The following is a 21988-nucleotide window of genomic DNA, read 5'->3' as shown; positions in this document are numbered from 1 at the left end:
TGATTACAGAAAGGCAGTAATTATGTAGTATTTTTTGGAACCAGCTATTATCTCTTGCTCTGAAATCCTGGCAATATCAATATTCTCCAGTTTGATTGGTGACCGGCCTGAACTTATCCTACTTGCCTTTAGGAACACAGACAAGAGAATGGCTACGTCTGTTCATCTATTATTGTTTAAATAGCTGTCACAGCTTCCTGGATGTCTGCTTCCATGTTATCTGGTGAAAGAATAAAATAGAATGGCAGCAAACCAAATGCAGTGAAAAATGTTAGTTGTGTTTGGCCCAAACCAGCTGTTGTTCTCAGATAAAATCTGGTTTGAACAAAAACAGGTGATTTTTTTGAAATTGTGGAACAATGGATGCAGTGAATGTAGCATTTACAAATATTTTAAAGATATGCATCACATTCAGGCTTGACTATTATGGTGATTTAGTTCATATGCCAAGGCACAGATTCATCTCTGTTCAGATATTGTAGAGGCTTGGGTAAGAGCTTGTCCTATGCTTGTTTATTGGTTAATTTATAACATCTCAGTTCTCAGCACAAGCGAAGGCAGGCCTGGGCACTTCTTTGTTCTGCCTTGTTCTTTCTTTTTTTTCCCTTGCTTTGCACTGCTGTGCTCCCAGCCGGCACTGGGGTTTGAGAGTGCCCCTCTTGATTGCCCCTCTTTCCCCTCTTGCTGTGACTTGTCTTCGAATGCTTCCTGTGATGGGTTCAGATTAAAAATGCCAGATCTCTGTCTCCTAGCAAGGGGCTTATCATATTTGCAGTATTGTTCTGCTAGTAGTTTAAGGGAACTTGTAGTCCCTTTTTGACTGTTTACAAGACATTAGGTTAATGATTATTTGGAAACAAAGATACATCATTGTATTGAGAATAGAGGACATTTGCAGGAATGGAAGATTTTTAACTGCTTTAATGGTAAGAGGTCATATTATTTTGCTACTAAGATATGTGGTTATGTTTTAATTGGCTGTGTTTACAATGTGGTTTTTCTTAAAAATGCATTTTTTCAAGATTCCCTCAATCTTCGCTTATCTCACATCCACAAATATCCATGCTTCCTGTGTATAATATGTACATTTGCTCTGTTTCAAACATACTCACACTCAAAGTTTATTTCACATGGGACATCAGGAAAACAAAGTCACATTAGTCTGACTTATTTTTCTGAGCTGAAGTTTCATTAAAGTAAGTTCATAGTAAGTTCAGCTCTCTAGTCTTACCCTTCAGTGTAAATTTGTTCTTGTTATTTATTATAACATAAGAGTTTGGACGTTATTTAGGGTTAATACCATTCTGCATAACTTTAACATTTTTTGAACTATTTAGGTTACTGCAAAACTGTGCCAAACATTTTTAAGAAAACTTTTGCAGTCTTCAAAAACATGTTTGAGCATTCATGAAGTATAGTAAACTTTAATACATATTTATATTTAAAGTATTGTTTGTTTGTTTTGGTTAGCAATCTACTAACGCAACAGAAAATTTAGTCTCTTGCCTAGATTCTATGATGAGACTTGTGTTAGGAGCTTTCTGTATTTCAGCATTTGCATGGAAGAACATAGGTTTCAAGCGCATTAAGGCCTAGGTAATGTTAAATGGGCCAATTTTATCTTGTACGTATTAAAATATTTTGACGGTTTGAGACCTGGAATGTTACTGAGATTCTAAGCTGTCTCAGAAAGTACAAAAGATGATTGGCCCATTTCTCTGACAAATCTAACAGCAGATCATGCAGTTTGGTTTTTTTAGTTTATTTTCTCATTTATATGAATTGATTCCACTGTTCACAATACTAGTTCAAATCTTTCTTGCTATACTATCCAAGTCCTATACCTTCAGTAGGACCACTTATATTAAGAAAATTTCAGTCAAAAATTCAGTGAACTGATTATGAAATAAAAAAATGCAAATGTTTTTTTATTAACAATGCATACTTTTAAATGAAAATTTGGATGAAAGAAGTAATGAAGTGATTTTGTAATTTTTTTCTCTAGTGGAGAGAAGGAGTCATTTAGGAAAGCCGTGTTTGCAACACAAAAAGTATTTCCAGCTATGCAATAATATTGTATAGTGTTTATCAAACTACTACCTAAACATTTTGTTGTTTTGGTTTATTCATTTGTTTTGATTAATGAAACCATGTAAATTCTGACAACACTTTGGAAAAAAGCATTTTGTAATGATCTTTCACACTAGAATAGGATTTCAGAAGATAAACTAGCAGGATGATCTGAGAGCAATGAGCTAGTATGCAATACCCAGGAATACCTAATTTATTTTTCTAATGAAGTGGCGAATATTTCTAGAATATTTTAAAAGTTGGGAAGAAGCAATTTATATTTAGGCCCAAATCTTAGTATGTAGCTGCAAAATGACTACAAGGATTTCCATGTTGCTGTGGGGTAGAATGAGGACAGAGGGTGCACCCAAAGAGTACAGTTGCAGGGCCTGATTTGATTCTGTGTAAAGTGAATAGAACGGTTCAACGATCCACTGCCATTTTTTTCTCAGCACTTTGTGACATGATCAAAAAACTTGATAAAATATAGCTGAAAAAATCTTTTGTCACTCTGAATGGGTTGAAGTTTTCCTTGCTCAACACCAATTCATTTCACAGAGCTTACCTTGGTAAGCTTTTGAATGATGACATTATGAGAAAGTAATAATTGTTCCACATATTGTAAACAAAAACGAGGGGACATAAAATGTAGTCTGACTTCTTGTATAGACTGCTCACAGCCTGAACCACAGTTGAGTAGGAAGAACAGCTTCCGTGGTCAGCCTGATCTCATCAAATGCAGATCTCTCCATCTGAGCTAGTCTGCTTAGGCTCCTCTTTACAGTCAACAGAGAATAACAGGCACTTCTAGAGAGATTTATCTCCTCCTGCAGTAGACTCCTGTAATAATTCAGATGAATTAGTGCCTTAAATTGGTGTCTGTTATTCTATATTGACTCTAGGTGGAGCCAAGGGGGACCAGCCCAGAAGTGGATGTCCAAATGTCTATTTTTCATAAATACACAGCGAGAAGGCTGTGCAGGGATGTGATGCATTAGGCTTTTATTCTAGCACTGCACATGCTGGCAAGCACAACTGACTTGAAACAGAGGTGGGGGAATCTGCACCTAAAAACAGCTGCCAGAGATTGCTTCGTTTTAGAGTAATGGGGAGGAGGTCTGTTGGAATGAACTGGAACTCTAAGTTACAGTTCTCTGATCTTTCCCAGGGCAAACGAAGCCTAAACTCTTACCCTTTGTTGGAGTAGATTTCAGACTATGTCCACATAAGAAAATACTGCGCCCTAATAGGAAAGTTCTTCTCAGGCAGTTAGCATCAGAACAGTTATGTAATACAATTCCTAATGTATATGCTAGGACAAATAGAGAAGTGTAACTATTTACTCTATTGAAACTGTAATTAAGTAAAGGGCAGAGAGAAAGAAAAAGAAATTAAAATACTTCAAAACATAAATGTGGATCTTTATAATATTCAAAGCCCAAATGAAAAAGAGCAAGTCTGACAAACTCTTCTGTAATCAAAATAGCTGTGCAGAGATATGCCTAGTACCGAGAATATGGTCTGCTGCCCTTGTATTGTACTTAGCTCCGCCAACGTGTCAGTTAATGAGTGAGCTCTTAGTAAGAAGAGTATGCATAGATATCTATATCTCTGTATACATATGGATATTTCTCCTTTTGATGAATTCAGATTAATATCTGGTGCAAAGAAATTGACCTAAATTTCCGTATCATATCATTATTAGGCTAAAAATATTTCAAAAAGGGAAAAAAAAAAGAGTATTGAAGTCTCTGTTAATTTCCTTTTGCTGCACTTGCTTTATAATCCATTCACAGATTATCTGTGAAACTTTAATCTTAGAAGTTTTCTCACTGTAGGAGTTTTTCCCGTTGTGATGTCACAACTGATCAGGTCTGATTGTTGCAATGATTCCACGGAGGAGTTTAGCACTAATTGTTAAAAGATGTCGGTGCTTAAAAAAAAGATAGGCCAGTGATTGTAACCATGCTGTTAATTTCATTTATTGTTCAGAGCATGTTTCAGTTGTGGGAATCAGGTATGCTTTCTTGATTAAAAAATGCACTGAAGATCTGTAGTTTTTCCCTGTGTTGCAGAATCTTCCGAGCTGTGAATGAAGCCATTATGAGTGGGAAGGGTTAATTGTATGGGAAGCCTTGTCTTCAAATACTTCTCGTATACAAAATATATGTCGTGTTAGAAAATATCCTATTGTCAATCCAAATAGGACACAAACTAAAATGAGATAATTGGGAAGGTGCCCATAAAGTCAGCCTGAATATATTATCACAAGTATATGTGAGATAATATTTGTTTTAAAAAGATTCTATGGCACTGTAAACTCAGTCTCATTAGAGACTGCATTTAAAAAGCTTATAAAGTTACTCATTAATGTTATCTTGTTGTATCTCCACAGCTTTTTCATTAAAGAAAATTCAGCAGAAAGCATTTTCTCCTGATAGCAGGAACCAATTTGCAATAAATGTTCTGGAAACCACTAGGGAAGCCATTACTGAGGTCTAATAAAAACAGACAAGCGTAACTTGTTCTATATTTTTGTTTCAATCACATACAGATGAGACCCCGCTCTCCACACCAACCGCAAGAGACAGCCTTGAAAAACTTTCTCTAACTGGGCATGGGCAACCACTACCTCCAGGTTTTCCATCTCCTTTTCTATTCCCTGATGGATTGTCCTCCATAGAGACCCTTCTGACTAACATCCAGGTAGGCCTTTCTGTAGATCAGCTTAAAGGAATGAAGATGAGCCAGTTGCAGATTTGTCTAAATTAAAACAACCATTCTAGCTTAATCAGTTCATAAGATTATTTGAATCAACTAATTTAGTGCAACTTTATAGTAATTTAGATTTTAAAGGAACCACAACAAATGAATGAATTTAGAAGCTGTCAGATACAGTACATAAAAATATAGATTGTATATTAAACCACAGCGGAGAATTCAACGAAAATGACATTGGTGTGTTTAACATTTGTCTTAAATGCTCTTTTTATTACAGGCTAATGAAATGTATCTTACTGTTTAAGTTCATCTCATTTACTAAGCAGAGAAACATTTCTTTAATAAATAGTCATTTTAAATTGCTGGTGTGATAAGGTGGAAATGATACTTAAAGCTATTTGAAATGTGTCTCCCATGAAAACATTCACAAAGAGCATTTCTTTTAGAAATTAACTCATTTCACTTGAAGTACTGTCTTCAAAGAATAGACTTCAAAGGGTATTACCAAATTTTATGCAGATTTCCTATTTGGTAGTCATGATGTCTATTGTGTCTACAGCACAGCCTGATTCAAATATCATTCAAGCTATACACATATATATAGCATATAGCTTGGAGCCATGATATTAGTGTTTCAGATTAAAGAGTTTTTTTGCTCATAAATTCAGCAATCAAGCGTTCTCCAGATGCAATTTTTGCAACCATATGATTATATGTTGCATGCAGAAGCAAAATGATAGTGCAGGAGGTAGTGCAGCTGTATTGTACTCACTGAAGACATGCCTTGTCTGTGCAACTACTAACCTCTAGGGTATTTTTCACAATATTTTTCCCTGCTCATTCCTGAAAATTAATCAAATCAATTGTATTCTATTCAGCAAAGGCTACAATAAAGTAGGGCCAAATTCTGCTCATTTTACTTTCTTAAATAATCTCAATAAAGCTTATGGAACTTCAGGCTTGTTTGCTGAAACGTAAATGATCCATTCTTTAGTGATGTTTCAAGATATAATAATGAAAAATGCTGCTGTTTAAGAATTAAATACTGCTATAGTTGACTGATCTGAAAGAGCATATTTGTGCTTGCTTTTTGTGGTTCTAAAATTTTGGATTTTAAATATTTACATCAAAAAAACAAGGTATTACTGTAATAGTTAACATTCCTCTAGCAGATCTGCTATGATCTGTAGAGAATGTTTTTTTTCCAAAGGAAGAAATACAGTTAGTAATGTTATAGCTGTGCATGCATGTATAGGAGAGTTCTTAGTAATTCTTTGACAAATGTGTGCACTCAATGTCTCTAGACAGCAACCTAATGAGCAAAGCATTCAGCATCAACAGGTTAGCTAATCTTGTGATTGAATATGAGAGTGTAGCACTACTTCAGGATAAATGACCAGGATTAATTTGCCAAGAATGCGTTCARTTGTGTTTTACAGAAAATGTGAATGTGAAATTCAGTCATTGTGCCTGTTTTTTTTTTTTTTTAACTAATCTTATCTATGGTGAACTGCTAAAATAAGAGGCAACAGTGTAAAGAAATCAGAGACTTCTTTATGCCTTTTCTAATTGTGGTATTCTACTTACTACTCCTTACCTTTAGTTTCTACATCGTGACAAATCGCCTATCAGGGTTAACAGGTGGGACATAAATCCCATTGGATTTTTTCAGTATGTTGCCATGTCTCACTGCATGGTTTCCACAGATCACTGGGAATCTTTTCACATACCATCAAGACATCTTCCCCCCCCGCCCCCCAACCTAAATGCTGAGTATCTATATCAGGACTACAATAGAAAATCATTTAAAGATAATTAAAAATGTAGTTAGCTTAATTTTCCCAGCTTTGTATAAAAAGCTACGTATTTTCTTTAAAGCAATAGAGACTATTAAAATAACCTGTCCACAATAGTGGCAGTTACTCTAATCAGTGCCATCTAAAAAATAGTTCTCATTTTCAGTGATAATTGTAYGAGAGGGGGCCACCCCAGACTCGCAGAAGAGTTGGGTACCCTGATACTGACACTTTCAGAACTAAGTTTTAAGTATCTGACTAGAAGTTCAAACTCCGTAACAGGTTTTGTGGAAAGAGGAAATGCTGTGTTACGGTCCCTGCTCCCAGCATTATTTATGACTCTCTTAGGAAGTAAGTGCTACCTAAAACCCATGATGCCTATCATACGTGAGCCAGCCGCACTCTTGTCAATGGGTAAATTCATTTTTACTCTCCTTCTGTCCAGGTAAATTTTGCATCCATTTCAGTACAGGAGCTGGATTCAAAGGAGAGGTGGAGCAGTAACCTCCCTTCACCATTTTGTTATTCTGGCTTCACTAGCATTAAGGACAGAGGTCGCCAGCAATGCAACTAACTTTCTAGAAAAAATCGTCTGGCCTGCTATCCATCCCCTGCCTCTGGTACTGAGGTGCTTTTGAAACACAACATAGACTAGGGTAGTCTCCGGGCAGTAGGAGCTCTCACTTTGAATTCTGTCGGGGTGAGGAGGGTACTAAACCTGGCCATGGGAACAGTGCTTTTGGGTATGTAAGTAGAAAATGTGTAGACACTCTGGATAACTGAAACCAAAAAGTACTAAAAGCCTTGCGGGTGCTGAAGCATTTAGGCCATGGCTGTCACTTGGACTTGGTGCCTAAGTCCACCTTCTTCCGTTTTAGAAGACTGAGTCATCCTTTGAAATTGGCCCCTAAACACAAGATGAGTCCGTGTCTTCCATACTACAGTTAAATGAATAGTCCATAATCATTAAACCATAATTTTAGGCCAATGTAGGGCAGATCTATTTACTATATCTTTCTTCAATAGCTACCAGTTTGGTTTATTTCCTTTTTAAAATCAAATATATATATATTTTCTTACTTCTCCATAAATGCGTATTGAAACAAAAGTAAAATGTTTAATTATTTGTGCCTTTGCAGAGGAGATAATAACTACACAGTACCCAGAACATTTGGGGTTTAATTCTGGCAGGGGACTGCTGAAATGCAAATAAGAAACTGTAACAAAATATAATTAAACAAATACACACGTAAAATAAATAAACCAGATCGAGGACATATTTTCATATTCAGATGTATATCTATCCAACAAAAAGGAATAGAAAATAAATTTCCCCAGACAGTTAAATTAAGTGATATGTCTCTTCCTTCTCCATGTACCTTTGTTGATTTCTTCCAGATTAAATGCTGGAAGTCTGTGTGCAGCTGCAGAGAGGATGAAGGGGGATGGAAGGTGGCTCACAGCAAAGCGCTGTGTGGGTGCTAGTGAGAAGGCTAAAGATGTTTCTGCACCTCTCACATAAGTTCACCTTTTTAGAGTCATGGCCCAATTATGCCAAAGTATGTTACAGCCTTAGCCTTTCGTGATACTGCAATATTCTTGGGTAATGGTAATGTTATTTTAAGCTTTTAGAGTCTGAATCTGTACTGTCCCTGAGCTAAATTTTCATTAATATCTAAGGGATGAATTAACTGCACCCTGATAGCTATATTTTTTCTATCAGGACTGTGTTATACTGACATAACGTTGTTGCTAAGTATTTTTTAAAGAGATATGTAAAGTAAGTTGCAAGTATCCCATTGATTTTAATAAAAGAAATGCATGATTACAAACTAAATCCCCCTAAGAAAACAAAGCAAACAACTGGCTTTACTGCAGTGAGTCTCCTGCACTGTTACCATCTATGGCTAAACGCACAGGAGAAAAATATTGCAACATTGGATAAACTATAAGTCACAGTTTTACTTCATGTTATTTTGTCTTCTGTTAAAATTCAAGGGAATGATTTTATTTTTCACAGAAAATGTTAATGGAAAAATGTCATTTATATTTGTGCAATATGCCTTTGCCTATGATGGAGGTATTCAATCAGAGGTATTGCAAAAAAAAAGTCTTTCTGGAGTAATTTGTTGAGATAATCAAGAAGTTGTGTTATGTGATTGCTTATGTTACTAAGTCAGTTACAAATAGCAAATACTCAAAATTGTAGCTGTTAGGGAAGTTAGCTAAAAATGTGTAAATATAGATATAGGTATAGATATATAGATGCATGTTTTGCAAGTCATTCACTGGATGGATTTGATAAGGAAAGCACACAATTTATATGTAATTTCCTGACTAAAAGGCAGGCAATGTTATTTGAAAATGTTTTCACCACGAATAGTAAATACTGCAAAAGGATGACCCTGAGCTACAATTCTCTGCAAGCTGAGAGGGAGGTTTGCCTGGGAAAGTTTTGCTGCGTGCATGTCCTGTTCTTGCAGTTTTCCTTACTCACCCCTTACTGGCCATTGATGGAAGCAGGTCATGGTCTGCTAGATAGACCTCCAGGCTAACTAGTATGGCCATTCTTATGTCATGTATAAGTATATATCTAACTAAAGTGTATTATGTGGAACACACTGTCGATGTAACTAGATTAAACAGAAAAAGCTTCTAAGTACGTTTTGGATTTCTTTTCCCCTTTCAAAATAGGCAACATATTGTTTGTATTTTTTTTTAAATAAATTATGAGTGATATTGACTTTAAAGCTGAGATGAAGTCTTGTTTTATGCCTAATTTCTAAAGAATCGGTAGACTGTCCTAACAAGATGGTATTTTGAGATGCGTGGGAGAATTATAGTAGTCAGTGAATGGGAAGAAACATCAACCTGACTTTTGTGGGAGTGGGGACGCATTTCTGAAGAATTTATCAATGGAAAATATTAAAACAAGTACAGTAAAATAAACAAACCATATCACAGTGGTCTATAAATCTCCAGGGGAGAAATGTCAACTTTTTACATTATTTTGAAATCAAGAAATTTTATTAACAGTGACAAACAGGGGAAAAATGGCATGCCATGCATAAAACCTGGCTCCAGATAGAGCCATACTGTATTAAAAACAAATCTGGAACCTGAGCATGTTCACTACAACTATCATTATCCAGCCTCCATAACATCTGACCTTCCCTAAAGGGAAATATTTTCTTTTTGTTAATGTTGTGAGTTGCACTGCATTTCCCATTGTCATTGGCAGCATATTGATTTAATATCAGGTTAGAGGATTAGCCATAGCAGATACAAGTTGGACATACTGTATTTTGTATAATCTCTTACAGATGATCCACTGGGAGAATTAATAGAATTTCATTCGTTTGCTATCCCTGTTCCAAGGTGCACTGATGATTTTTAGATGTACTTTTTCGTTGATTTTCTTACCCCCTTCTGCACTGAATACAGGGAGATATTGAATGTTTCCAGTATTTTTGCATTAGAGCTGTCATTGGCAGCAACAGCACTTTTGCATATGCATCAGTTTGGCTCTAGTGCAGATTTTTTTTCACATTGGACACCTACTGATGTGCACTGATTTAACTTCTAAAAATGAAACTTAATTTTGTGTAGCTTATAAGTAGTCCCTAGTGGGTCTTGGCTCCAAAAAGCTAATATTTTTCAGACATAATCAGCAGCAATAGGTAATGTATTACCATTAGCTATGTTAGCAGCAAGTATAAAAAAAGGAAAGGTTGAGGGAGGAAGTATGGTGTAGAAATTCAATAGAAAATATAATATGCTGTTAGGAGCTTCATATTTTGCAGCAATTCTTAATATAAAATTACACACATCAGCATTAAACTGTAGCATTATTCTCCATGTTTATTCATAATGATTGTTTCATATTTAAAGAACACCAAAATATTGTGTTTTGTCAGCCAAGGACAATAATAGTTTAATAGTAATTTATTTTAAACTGCTACTGATAATACAACCAATCAACACATTAAGTGGTGCCAACATTGGCATCTTGCTAAATAATCTCTAGGCTTTGCACTGAGAGTACATCTTTCAAAGATAAGTCAACAAGAGCAATCAGAGCAGAAAATTAGAATTTGGTATCTTAGAATTAAAATACAGCTAAACTAAAGTTTTAATTGGGGTGATCTAAAAGGGCACTTGATGTAATGATCTCTTTCATTTGTTACTAATTGTTTGTTCCTGATGAAGAAGAAACATGCACATGAATGTAGTTGAATTGAGTAAAGATGGCAGTTGCCTTAGCAGCTCGATTTTATTGTTAAACAAGATGGATTGTCAGAATTTGGGGGGAAGGAGTTTGCATCTTTAAAATTATTTGACAATTTATTTTGCATAAAAGAATACATGTTCATATAGCTTCACTTGGTTTGGTTTATTAGTGATTTGGATGAATCACATGTTCCAGTATGTGACAAATTAGAGGAATTTATAGTATTTTAGAGTTCAAGCATAAGCCAAAGTCAGGTATTGATAAACTCCTACAGACCATATCACTTGAATGTCTAACTATTTTAGTAGCATCCTGTATAGAAAATATAGTTTGTGATGATTGTAAACATAGAGGATTTTTTTTTTTAATAATGGTGGGATCAGAATTTTAGAATATTAAAAAAATAGATTGGAAAGACTTTAAAAATATTTTAAATTGTATTTTACTTTGAATATGTCTGTAGGGCTTTTTATTTAGCTTTACATGTTTCTCTTTAGTAGTCACCCAAGTTTAAAATTCAAGACAAAATACTTTGGTGTTTTAGATATTTTAGAATAGCTTTCAGTTCTTTTAAAGAAAACTGCTAAAACCATAAACATATTTGTAATCAAATTTGTTGTGCTGAGGTTGATAGATATTTTCAAATGTGATTCCATACGCATGAACATAAATATCATACCTCCCTCACCTATAGTGTATTGTGTTTTAGTGACCATCTGGGCCTTGCAGTCTGAAGGTGTTGGGCTCTTTCAGCTCCTGTGGACTTTAATAGATTGAAGTGTAATAGAACTGCAAAGCATTAAGCTCTGAATTAGACAACACTTGAGGCAACAATTTAGTTAAGAATGAGGATGAGGAATACTGAAAATAATAGGCTCTCAAAACGACTAGACTTAAAAGGACCTTGAAGGACACAAATTTCAAAGCAGGCGTTGACATTGGGAAAGCTAAGAGAAGAAATGTGCAGAGTAACACTCATGAAAAATACTTTTTTCCATTTTCAAGTATTATGATGTTGAATATTTTGTCATTCCTTTGGGGCATATTTTAAAGAGTTTTAGTGAAAAAACATGCGACCCAGAATCTAAGTTAGGAAACTTGCCTGAGCAGAGAGGGAGCTCATTTGGGAGCTGGGGGACATGATTTCAAGACCTTAGTATGCTTGTTTTGAAAGAGTCTTGATCATGAACCTCTTACCTGTTAGCTGAATGCTCCCCTGATACAGCCATTGAGGAGTATTCTTCAGTCTCTCTTGTTGGCATTGTTTTGTTTTATATCAGTAATTAAATCTCCGTTGGGTCAAATTATCTCAACAGTTAAGTTGTCAGGAGACCTGCCTGGGATATAGAAGAGTCAGGTTCCTATCCATGCTCCATACTTAATTATCTACCTTTAGCATGATAGCTTCAAGGAGAGATTTAGCTATAATCCCAAGAGCCTGATGGCCAGGCTTCTGGAATATGGAAAAGGAAATCTTTCTGCTTTCCATGTTCATTTCTCTCAATCTCATTTCTTCGCTTTTTCATACCCTGCCTCAGTGTCTGAACTATCTAGCTAATGGCTATGCTGGGATCTTTCTGTTTCCTTGGCAAAAAGAAGGAATTCTCAAGAAAAGTTTAGAATAGGATGAAACATTATGTACTGATACAATAGCAACAAAGAAGTTAGAGTTTATTTCAGCAATCCCAGGCCAAGAAAGTGAGAGATGATTGCATGTTGACCTCTACTGTGAGATATTCAGGGAACAGACATTTCAAGACAGATATCTTCCTGCTCTGTTACTGTACTCTTACTATGAAATTATAGGAAAGATGATAATATTTAAAAATAATAATAATTAACAAAAACAATGAACAAAATGGCAAGGTTTTAAAAGAGCCTTTCTTAAATAGATCCCTTTGGTAATTTCCATTGGCTTGAGTTGTAATAGCAATTGAATTTGCCATTCTATGGATGATAAATAGTGAGACTACCAATTCTTTTTCAGTGAGACATCTTTTTACTTTGGTCACAGACAAGCACCTAGTGTAGACTTGTCTGTTGCACTCCTATCTCTTACAAAGAATAAAGCTATCCCTGTAGGGTTTTATCCCTGTGCATAGACAACGGCCACCTTGAGTCTTCTTTGGAAACTTGACTCCCTGTCTTTTTACAGATTTGTCCACTTGCTAAAATTCATTCCAGTAAAAAATTGCTAATGATAATTGTTATGCTCTGAATTGGTAGCAGGATTATTTCATTTGTAAAATATCACATGACTAATGAAGGAAAAACAACAGAAGTTTTTTTTTTATTATTATTATTATGTCAGCTGTTCTAACATTCTTCAAACATTACAATATCCAACTTTATCTTTAAACAGGGTCTGCTAAAGGTTGCTATAGACAATGCCAGAGCTCAAGAGAAACAGGTCCAACTGGAAAAGACAGAGCTGAAGATGGAGCTCTTCAGGGAACGAGAACTGAGGGAAACACTTGAAAAACAGTTGGCTGTGGAGCAGAAGAACAGAGGTATCTTACACACACTTAAGCAGACATAATACCTTTGTAATCTATTTACTTAGGAAACCTCATTTTAATCAAAGACCAGATTTTGATCAAAACTCTTCCTCTTACCTCATGTTATAGCCAGGCTGACAGCAATGCAGGAATTTATACAAACTGCCTGATTCTGTGTGGTACCTTCATGAGATTTAGAATGAGGACCTTCCTTTTTCTTATTTTTTTCTTCAGTATTACTTGTTACAATATATCAGTAATATACAATGCAATTTTAAATAGCATAGCTACAGTTATGGACTTTGGCAGGTTATTATCCCCTACCAAAAAGGGATAGCTTCTTAATCCAAACACAGCTTATATCAAATTTAAGAATCTGCAAGATTTGATGAGCTCCTGTCTCTGCTCTTATGTGCTAGGGTCATATATTGCACATTTAGGTAATCAGTATATAATAGATATAAAGATAATAGTAATATTTAAGCCTTTTTTAATGCACAGTAGGTTAAACACTTGTTTATATGTTCCTTATAAGAGGAACAGCTGTGGTTCTTCTTGATAAGGCAATATTAGTAGCATTTCAGAAATTAACCCATGTAAAACATATGTAAACAATACGCTAAACATTTTTTAATAATTTCTTTATATTGTTTCAATATACCATTCTAAAATAGTCATAATATAGGTAAGGCAGTTTACAGTAATTTGCATTAACTGTTTGCATTACAAGCATGTTCACTTCTTTCTTTATGGTTCTACCTTTCTATATGTGCGTGTCTTGCCTTTTAATAATGTCTAATTACTTTTCAAGGGACAGTTAACCTTTGGGGTTCACTAGTTGTTTAACATAGATCTTGACAAGTGAGACATATATTTTTGGAAGGCTAGAATTGTAACTCTTTTCTTGCCCAGTTTAATTTTCTCTGAAACAGCTAAACAAGAAATTCTTATATAGGTGCTCAAACTGAGAACACTGGGATTCAAACCCAGTATCATTATACCTTTATCTAAACAACATTCTCTCAGTAAGCAAGTGATGTAATCCTATTTCATACCTTGACCCATTAAAGGTTATGACTGTCACACCATTAATTTCCCTTTTTAAACTTATGAGAATACATTATTAAAGACAATTACTATTAATAATTATCAAAGCTGTGCAATGAATCATCCCATTGTCCGCAAGTTGCCTATTTTGCTCAGTACAGTTGCACTACTTATACTTTTAAAATAGTTTTCTAACAAAGCTCGCTAATTCTCCACAGCCTTATCAAATTCTGTGTCTCCCAACAACTCGATCATATCTTCCTTTTTAAACTCAGGCAACCGTATGCGCTGCAGAAAGGGTAAAAGTAGGGACCCATCTGACCTTACTTAAGCTAACTCACCTAGAAGTTAAGCACCTAGTTTAAGCTAAGAATATAAGTTCTGTTTCTAGTCAATAAAGAAAGATAGATTCCTGCATCCTGTTCTCAGCCAGGTAAGTGGGACGAGTTACATTGTGGAGAATTATTTTTCTCCGTGTTAGCTCTAAAGGGAATATAGTTGACTAGACTGGACTAGACACATATGTTTTCAACAGCTAAAATTAGGCAAATGGAATTTCACTCAAACCCGTAAGTCAAGGAGGARCTTATTTTATGCAGGATACTGAAATTGCCAGTGTTATTTTCAGCACTATGCATTACTTGCTTTTTTACATGTATCCCTCTAATGATGATATTGCACTGGTAAAAGAGTCAGAGCAAAGAGGAATGGAGTTGAGCACTTAATAGTGGTATGCAATAAAGTAAATATAATGAGGATGACTATCTTCGCTAGTGGGTACTTCTGTGCAAAACAAACAGAAATAATACATTATTCTTTAAAATGGACAGAGCCAAATATGAGAGAAAAATAAGGCCAGATTATGATTACATTGAGAATTCATTTCTTCAGTTAAACATAGAAAAATACATAGGGGGCTTTACCTACTATTAGTTTAGCAACTGTCATACTTTAAAGAATGTTTCGCATGTCTTAATGGAACCATGAGCAAACTGAGAGGAGTGTACCATAGCCTTATTAAGTTAAGAGCTTTACTGTGAAAAAACTGAAATGCACTTAAATACTATGGCATATAGACATATGCACTGTGTCACATACAGGTCAAATCCCATTAGATGAAAACTCTTTCCCTGATCTTCAGCATTAGGCAACCTATATCAATGTCTATCTGTTGCTGGTCATCTTAAAATAAGTCAAATATCTTTTTCTTGGTGGCAGATCATCTGAATATTTTAGCCATTTCTGGGAATATTAAATTCACTGCTGCTGCAGTATCTTCTACAGTGCTGCCTATTTACTGCACTACTTCTTTCTTTCTTTGTGTATATTCCAATTAGTGATTCCTAAGACTTTAGGATGTGTCTCATCAAGTAGTGAAAGTAGGATAATATCTCTTCTGTGAGCAGCTACACAGTAAGGGCTTGCTAATTCTGGCTCTGACTGCTGTAGTCACATCTACAACGTGTCAGCCATGATGACATTTTAATTCAGAAAGCAACATATGTTTCCTTCTCATTTATTGCAATCACTTCCAAAGTACTTGCAATGAAAACATTAAAACCATGCAATCGTTCAAAATGTATTTAGTTTAGCCTTTGTACAGATGCATGTTCTTTCATAGTATAAGTTAATAAATGTACAAAATAGTCGGTACTATACAAAACGAAAAAGAGCCAAAATTCCAATGTCTTGGATGTAAATGACTTAACTATTTTGACTACAGGGTATGTATTTATATTCATTTTGTGTCTGACTGCTCTGTGTAGCAACACAAAATATCCAAGATCACCCCAAAAGTGGTCATTCTTAGAATAGACGTTAAATAGTAATAACGATGATGGTTCACTTTAAAAGTTTCATTTGTATTGTTTTATTTGTAATTTGTGAAAGATGCCAGCATCATGGTTTGGTTAATGGTAGTTCCTTTGCAGTTAGTCTAACAATAAGAAGCCCTCTAGAAGAGGGTTATCCAGGGAGATCTTATGGAAAATAAGCCCCCCTTTTTCTAGTGTATGTGCACAGCCCTGAATGTGCCTGGTTAGAAGGGCTGGGATGTGATGGGGAAGAAAATGATGTGCTCTGGAACATAATGTGCTTTATTTTGAGGCTCGGTTTGGTTTTCACCGACTAGCAAAAATTGGTTGGCCTTATTCTTTTCCATCAGGGATATAACTGTGATATGTTCCTTCAGTTATTAGGGACTATGCAAGTTTTACTCCTGTGGCTGCACGGTGGAAGAAACTCACTGATAACATAGTTAAAAAAAAAAAAACAATTAAAATTTCTTTAAAAACACCACTCGTGCGATCCACTTTGATCCTGCTCTTTGAGAGCTGGCGGCCGCCGGGCCCCGGCAGCGGTCAGGTCTCCCTCTTGTGGGAGCGAAGCGGCAGGCAGGCAGGCAGGCGACCGCGAGTGCTGTGCAAACACCAGCTGGGCGCCGAGGAAGGCAACAAAATGGTGGGATTCGTCCCAGAAACTCTTGACCTCCGGAGGCAGCAGTGTATCTGCATCAGAGGGGCGCGAAAAGTAAATCTGATGGCCAGGTCCAGGGCCTGCTGATTTGGGCGTTCACAGATCCTCATCTCTGTTTCTAAAAAAATGCTATAGCTGAATATTCGATTTTCAATAGCATGGTATAGAACAGTAGCTCTTAAAATGTCCCATTGTGATTCCAGCAAACATCAAGCATTTTAAATCAGTGCTGTAAAATTAAACAATTTATATGAACTTATGCAGTTGTGTCATTTCTGGGAACTCTTAATAGCTAATCATGTAACCGAGTTTCAAATCCAAATGTGAGTATACTGATTTTATTTTTTCCCAGCAATAATTCAGAAAAGGTTAAAGAAGGAAAAGAAGGCAAAGAGGAAATTGCAGGAAGCACTTGAGTTTGAGACTAAACGACGGGAGCAAGCAGAACAGACGCTGAAACAGGCAGCTTCAACAGATAGTCTCAGGGTCCTAAATGGTAAGAAGCCAGTTTTTGCCTTTGTGTCATTAACGTTTAATTTAAGCGCCAAAAGCAGTTTATAATATTGATAATTTATAACATGATGTGTGTGGGGGGGGGAAACAGTCTCTTTTCTCTCTTTGTTTTTCTGTGATTATGTATATCATGTGCAAATAAATTAACTGAAGAGAATGTCCAAACTAGTACAATTTTCTATTATTAGCTTGAGAAGTCAATTTTTTTTCTCCCCCCCCCCCGCCTCCCCTCCCACCTCTTTTAAGCTTGAAAAATCTATTGCTCATTAATCTTCCTAGTCTAACAAAAAAAAATTGTGCTGGCCTCCAGTCATTGTTCAACATTAAAAAACTGACAAAGGTTGATTGTATTGTAATTCAGCATTGGAGTAACAGGTTGTAAAAAGGGCTATAAGAATCAAATGAAATATGTGTCAGTCTTACCTTTCTGTGCTTCTAGACTCTCTGACCCCAGAGATAGAAGCTGACCGCAGCGGGGGCAGAACAGATGCTGAAAGGACAATACAAGGTAGGAATTTGCAAAAGGCTATAAATCTAGATCTTGCTATATGAGTTTTTCCTCAGCTTTAGACTGCTATTCAAGCATGTAGCCTACCATCTGGGCCACATCAAAACAAGTTCAAACAAGGTCAAGTTCATCTTGCTTGTTTATAAGAGAGAATACATTCTGTGCTGATAGATTTTCTTTAAATTAATAGGTCATTTCTGTTTATACAAAGCAATTAAAGAAGAATAATTAATTTGAAGCAATGTTGGGTTGAATCTTAGACATGCTGAATGCAGTTTTTGTGAGTATATGTAGTTAGATTTAAGATAACAATGTTTTTAAAGGTATATTTGAAACATTTTCAGCCTTTTAACTATATAAATGGCTAAACCTAATGGGTAACATTCAAGGCCTGGTGAGAACTTCATAGCTAATGTCCAGTGGCAGTTACTGAAAGGTGTGCTTCAGTAAGCTACTTTAAACGCTAACGATAAATAAACTGTTTATTCCCTTCTTGGATTTTTCATTTACCAAATGTTCTATATCCCATTATTTACATTTTAATAAAGCAAATCTGCTGAGTAAATTTATACCTGAAATACTAAAGGAAATCATATTACTTCCCCTGTGAATCTAAATGTATATATATTGCAAACACTGAGATAATAGTAAAGAACAAATTTTTAAGATAACATTTATGTTATAATGTCTTCTCCAGTCAACAAGCTAAATCTACCTACATGAATACTAAACAGCAAAAATAGCATTTGTTTTCAATTGTAAATGAAGGTGCAATTTTCAAAGGCAAGCTTAAAATGATTAGCTCCAGTAATCACTCTCAATTGCCTTTATTTTGCATTTTGAAGTCAATCATCCTAACAGTATCATTTGATGTCTTGTGTGTGTTATTTAATCACTTTTTCTAACTCTTAAAGAGTTGTTACTGGTGTGCCACAAGGAAGCTGTAACAACAAAATAAAAAATCAGTGAGCTTTTAATGTATTGAGTATACAAAACAAATACAAAAAAGGCAGTAAGTTCTTATGTAAGAGAAGCACACATGCATATACACACAAACATTTATGTATAAAGCAAGTTATGTCTGCAAAGTCAATAACTCAGAAGACAGGTTATGCCAGATTAAAAGTTGCCTGCGAAGTGGGTATATGTCATGATGTTTTTTGTTCCAGAATCATGTTTTTCCTCCCATAAAATGTATGTCTTATTCAAAGCACCGTTTGATGGAATTCATTTAATAAGAATCCAGTCATTATGTTATTTTGTCACACTTTTTTGCTGCCCCATGCCTTTTTTTGCTACAAAAACACTGGTGAGAAGACAGACTTCTAATTTCATTGGAAGCCTTTCTGTTACGCTAGTCACGGTGGTATCTGAGCTCTTTGCAAAAATTAATTACTTTATCTTCAGAACATTCCTACAGGGAAGTCAAGTTTGGAGTAGTCCCATTTTAACGATGAGAAACTGAGTCACAGAAAGATTAAGGTGACAAGTTGTTTAACTTTCAAGTAACAAGGATTTCCTACTTCAGGATACTTTGTGTTTTTAGCACATACGTATTCAGATCACTGTTCCTGTTGAATTTAGTTTCAATTGTGAGCTGATATGCCAAGATGGATATTCATAAAATCAGCAACAAAGAACTACTAAGTATTCTGGAAGTATCTATTTTAAAGAACCCAATCCCAAATTACATGGGAACAACATTTAGGTTTTTTAACCATGATTATCCTTTCTCTTCCAGCTATCCTCTGCCTATTTATGCTCATCATATATATTACAATTTCTACAACAAATGAAATCAAAGTCCTACAGGCAACATTACCATTAATGATGATTTTTCCATTATTCTTCTGTCCAAGGAAATGCAAGGAAAAGCAAACAAGCAAAACAAACAAACAAATATATTATTTAATTAAAGACTGGACCATAATATATTTTGATCATGATACTGGATCACATTGCAAAGGCAACCTTAATTCTGACATTTTTCTGTCTGTACTTTGCAGTCTTAACATACAAGTAAAGCAGGTTTTAGGGAGGAAAAAGAAGCAAGAAATAGACTTAATAATTTCTTAGTTTAATATATTCAGCTTAACCATCTTATAAAGCAGCTTGTAACTTTTAGAACTACCACACAGAACTGTGTAACATGTGTAGCTCTATGAAACAAATAAAACAGTAGGAGGCTATTGTCTTTGTGGATCAGCCATAATAAAGGTGACAAGTTTCAGAAATAGTTATTAATGGAAGAGTAATGCTAAATGTCAGGCCTCTTCGTGTTCACTTCCAGTATTGGAGGTTCCCCAAGAGCTCCCTTTCCTCTGTGCCCCCTTTAGTGTGCGTTCCTGCTGCTACTGTATCTCTCTGTCCCGGTTCCTCCTGGGTGCGTTTTCCTTGTTTCAGTTCCAGTTTTCATCAACAGCTAATGTCAGTCTCTTTCCTGTCTCTACATTTTTTTTTCTCCTAATCTCATAATGCCTAGATACCCATTCTTCAAGCCTTCTCTCTGGACTCAGTTTCATGCCACCCTGGTTGTTTCTTCAACTACAAGCACCTTCTGTTCTCAGTGACCTCAGGCACTAGCCACCATCTCTGTTTGACCCTTCCTGTCGCCTACTCTGCTTGTCCAGCCATTTCAGGAATCCACACACCATTGACATCCCCCTTATCCTCCTTTCCTGCTTGGTACCACATTGCAGTCTGTCTCCTCCAGTTCCCCCAATCAAGCTCAGGTCCCCTCCTGCTTTCAGTACACATTCTGTGTCTTCTTCTGCATCAGCCTCGATATCAGGAAAGGGAGCACTGAGAGAAAAGCAAAGATAACCTCTGTATTCTTATTTCAGTATTTAACACAGAAATGGTTTGCAGAAATGAGGAGAGGCAGCTGCAGGGAAAGAAATGCTTGATTCCTGCAGCCCTAGCATAAAGTATGCTCAGTAGAGATGGATTCATTAGTGAATTTAGCTGCAAAACTCTACAAATTATTTTCAATGGCTGAGGCTGGGATTTTTCCAAAGCTTTTTCCAGTTTTCACAGGGGCAACAAAAAGCACATCCCTCCAATTTTTTTCAGAGTTCAACTGTATACTTAGATTGTGTTTCTGTATCTGTAAATGATATGTTATATACTGTACTATACACTGTAGAAGAATTATTCCATAGAATTTAGAATATATTCTACAATATAGAATGTAATACTATATCTTTCATGCTTTTAGTTTCTGGAAGAAATATTTACTCGGGAAATACTTATGCCTTTGTTATTCCGCTCAAAAGTATATCTATGCCTTTATCTATCTGTATCAGTATATCAAAGTATGGCTGGGATAGTAGTGTCTTTAACCACAGTCATTAATCTTTTAAATTTACTGTATTGAACATGCTATGCAGTTCTATAACTAAGCAAATAAATGTAGGAGAGCTTCAGTATTCTGTGGGGAAGTGAAATAATTGAACTAGCAAGTGTAATTTCAGTATTTAATAAAATATTATGCAAGGAAATAATGATTAAAAATAAGGATTTTATCTGCTATTTATCATAAATAAAAAAGATTCCTGTCAACTTGAAATTATATTTAATATTGATATTTTTAAATATCAGTTTTATGAGTAAGGAATGGGACTAATTTAAGTGTAAAAGATAATTGCATTTGTCAATAAGTGGAGTATGTTCTATTCTTTTTTTTTTGTGATGCAGCACTCATTCAAAATAACATTTTAGTTTATGTAAAGTCTTTTTTAAAATGGGAAAGATATATAAAAAAGGAATTTGAATATGAGGCTATAAAAAGAAGCAATAAGGGTATTTTAGTTCATTTTTTAGAATACGAGGTAGATAACAGTTTACTGGATTATCCATAAAATGCTAACAAATAATCATAATAAAAAAATCCAAATGTGGGACTCAAACATAGTTACATATATTTTAACAGATCCAAGCAGATACTAAGTTATTATTAGGAACTGGTGTAGACACTAGTTTTAAATGTTTTCTTTCTTGCTTCTGTTTGAAATAACAATAAAGCAGATTATCCTCTTCTCCATACATATTGTAGGTTCACTAGATGCCTATGCCTAGCTCCCAATCCGGTTTCCCAAGACCCCCTCATCCCCCACAAAAAGGTACCATA

At 35.4% G+C, this 21988-nt stretch overlaps 1 protein-coding gene across 1 annotated transcript in view; it reads left to right on the top strand.

Annotated features, from left to right (window-relative positions):
* The window catches only part of DACH1 (dachshund family transcription factor 1), a 179810-nt gene extending 158597 nt beyond the window's left edge, over positions 1-21213 (top strand). Inside the window, exons 8-12 of the mRNA XM_026061966.1 lie at positions 4625-4776; positions 13181-13328; positions 17191-17334; positions 17791-17859; positions 21077-21213. Coding sequence (XP_025917751.1) covers positions 4625-4776; positions 13181-13328; positions 17191-17334; positions 17791-17859; positions 21077-21213 — 650 coding nt within the window. The remainder of the gene's footprint in view (positions 1-4624; positions 4777-13180; positions 13329-17190; positions 17335-17790; positions 17860-21076) is intronic.
* The last annotated feature ends 775 nt before the right edge of the window (positions 21214-21988 follow it).

This window comes from Apteryx rowi, unplaced genomic scaffold (assembly GCF_003343035.1).
Source record: "Apteryx rowi isolate R43461 unplaced genomic scaffold, aptRow1 scaffold_189, whole genome shotgun sequence".
Taxonomy (NCBI): domain Eukaryota; kingdom Metazoa; phylum Chordata; class Aves; order Apterygiformes; family Apterygidae; genus Apteryx; species Apteryx rowi.
Note: the sequence above shows the minus strand (reverse complement) of the source record. Positions and strands in the feature narration are given on the sequence as shown.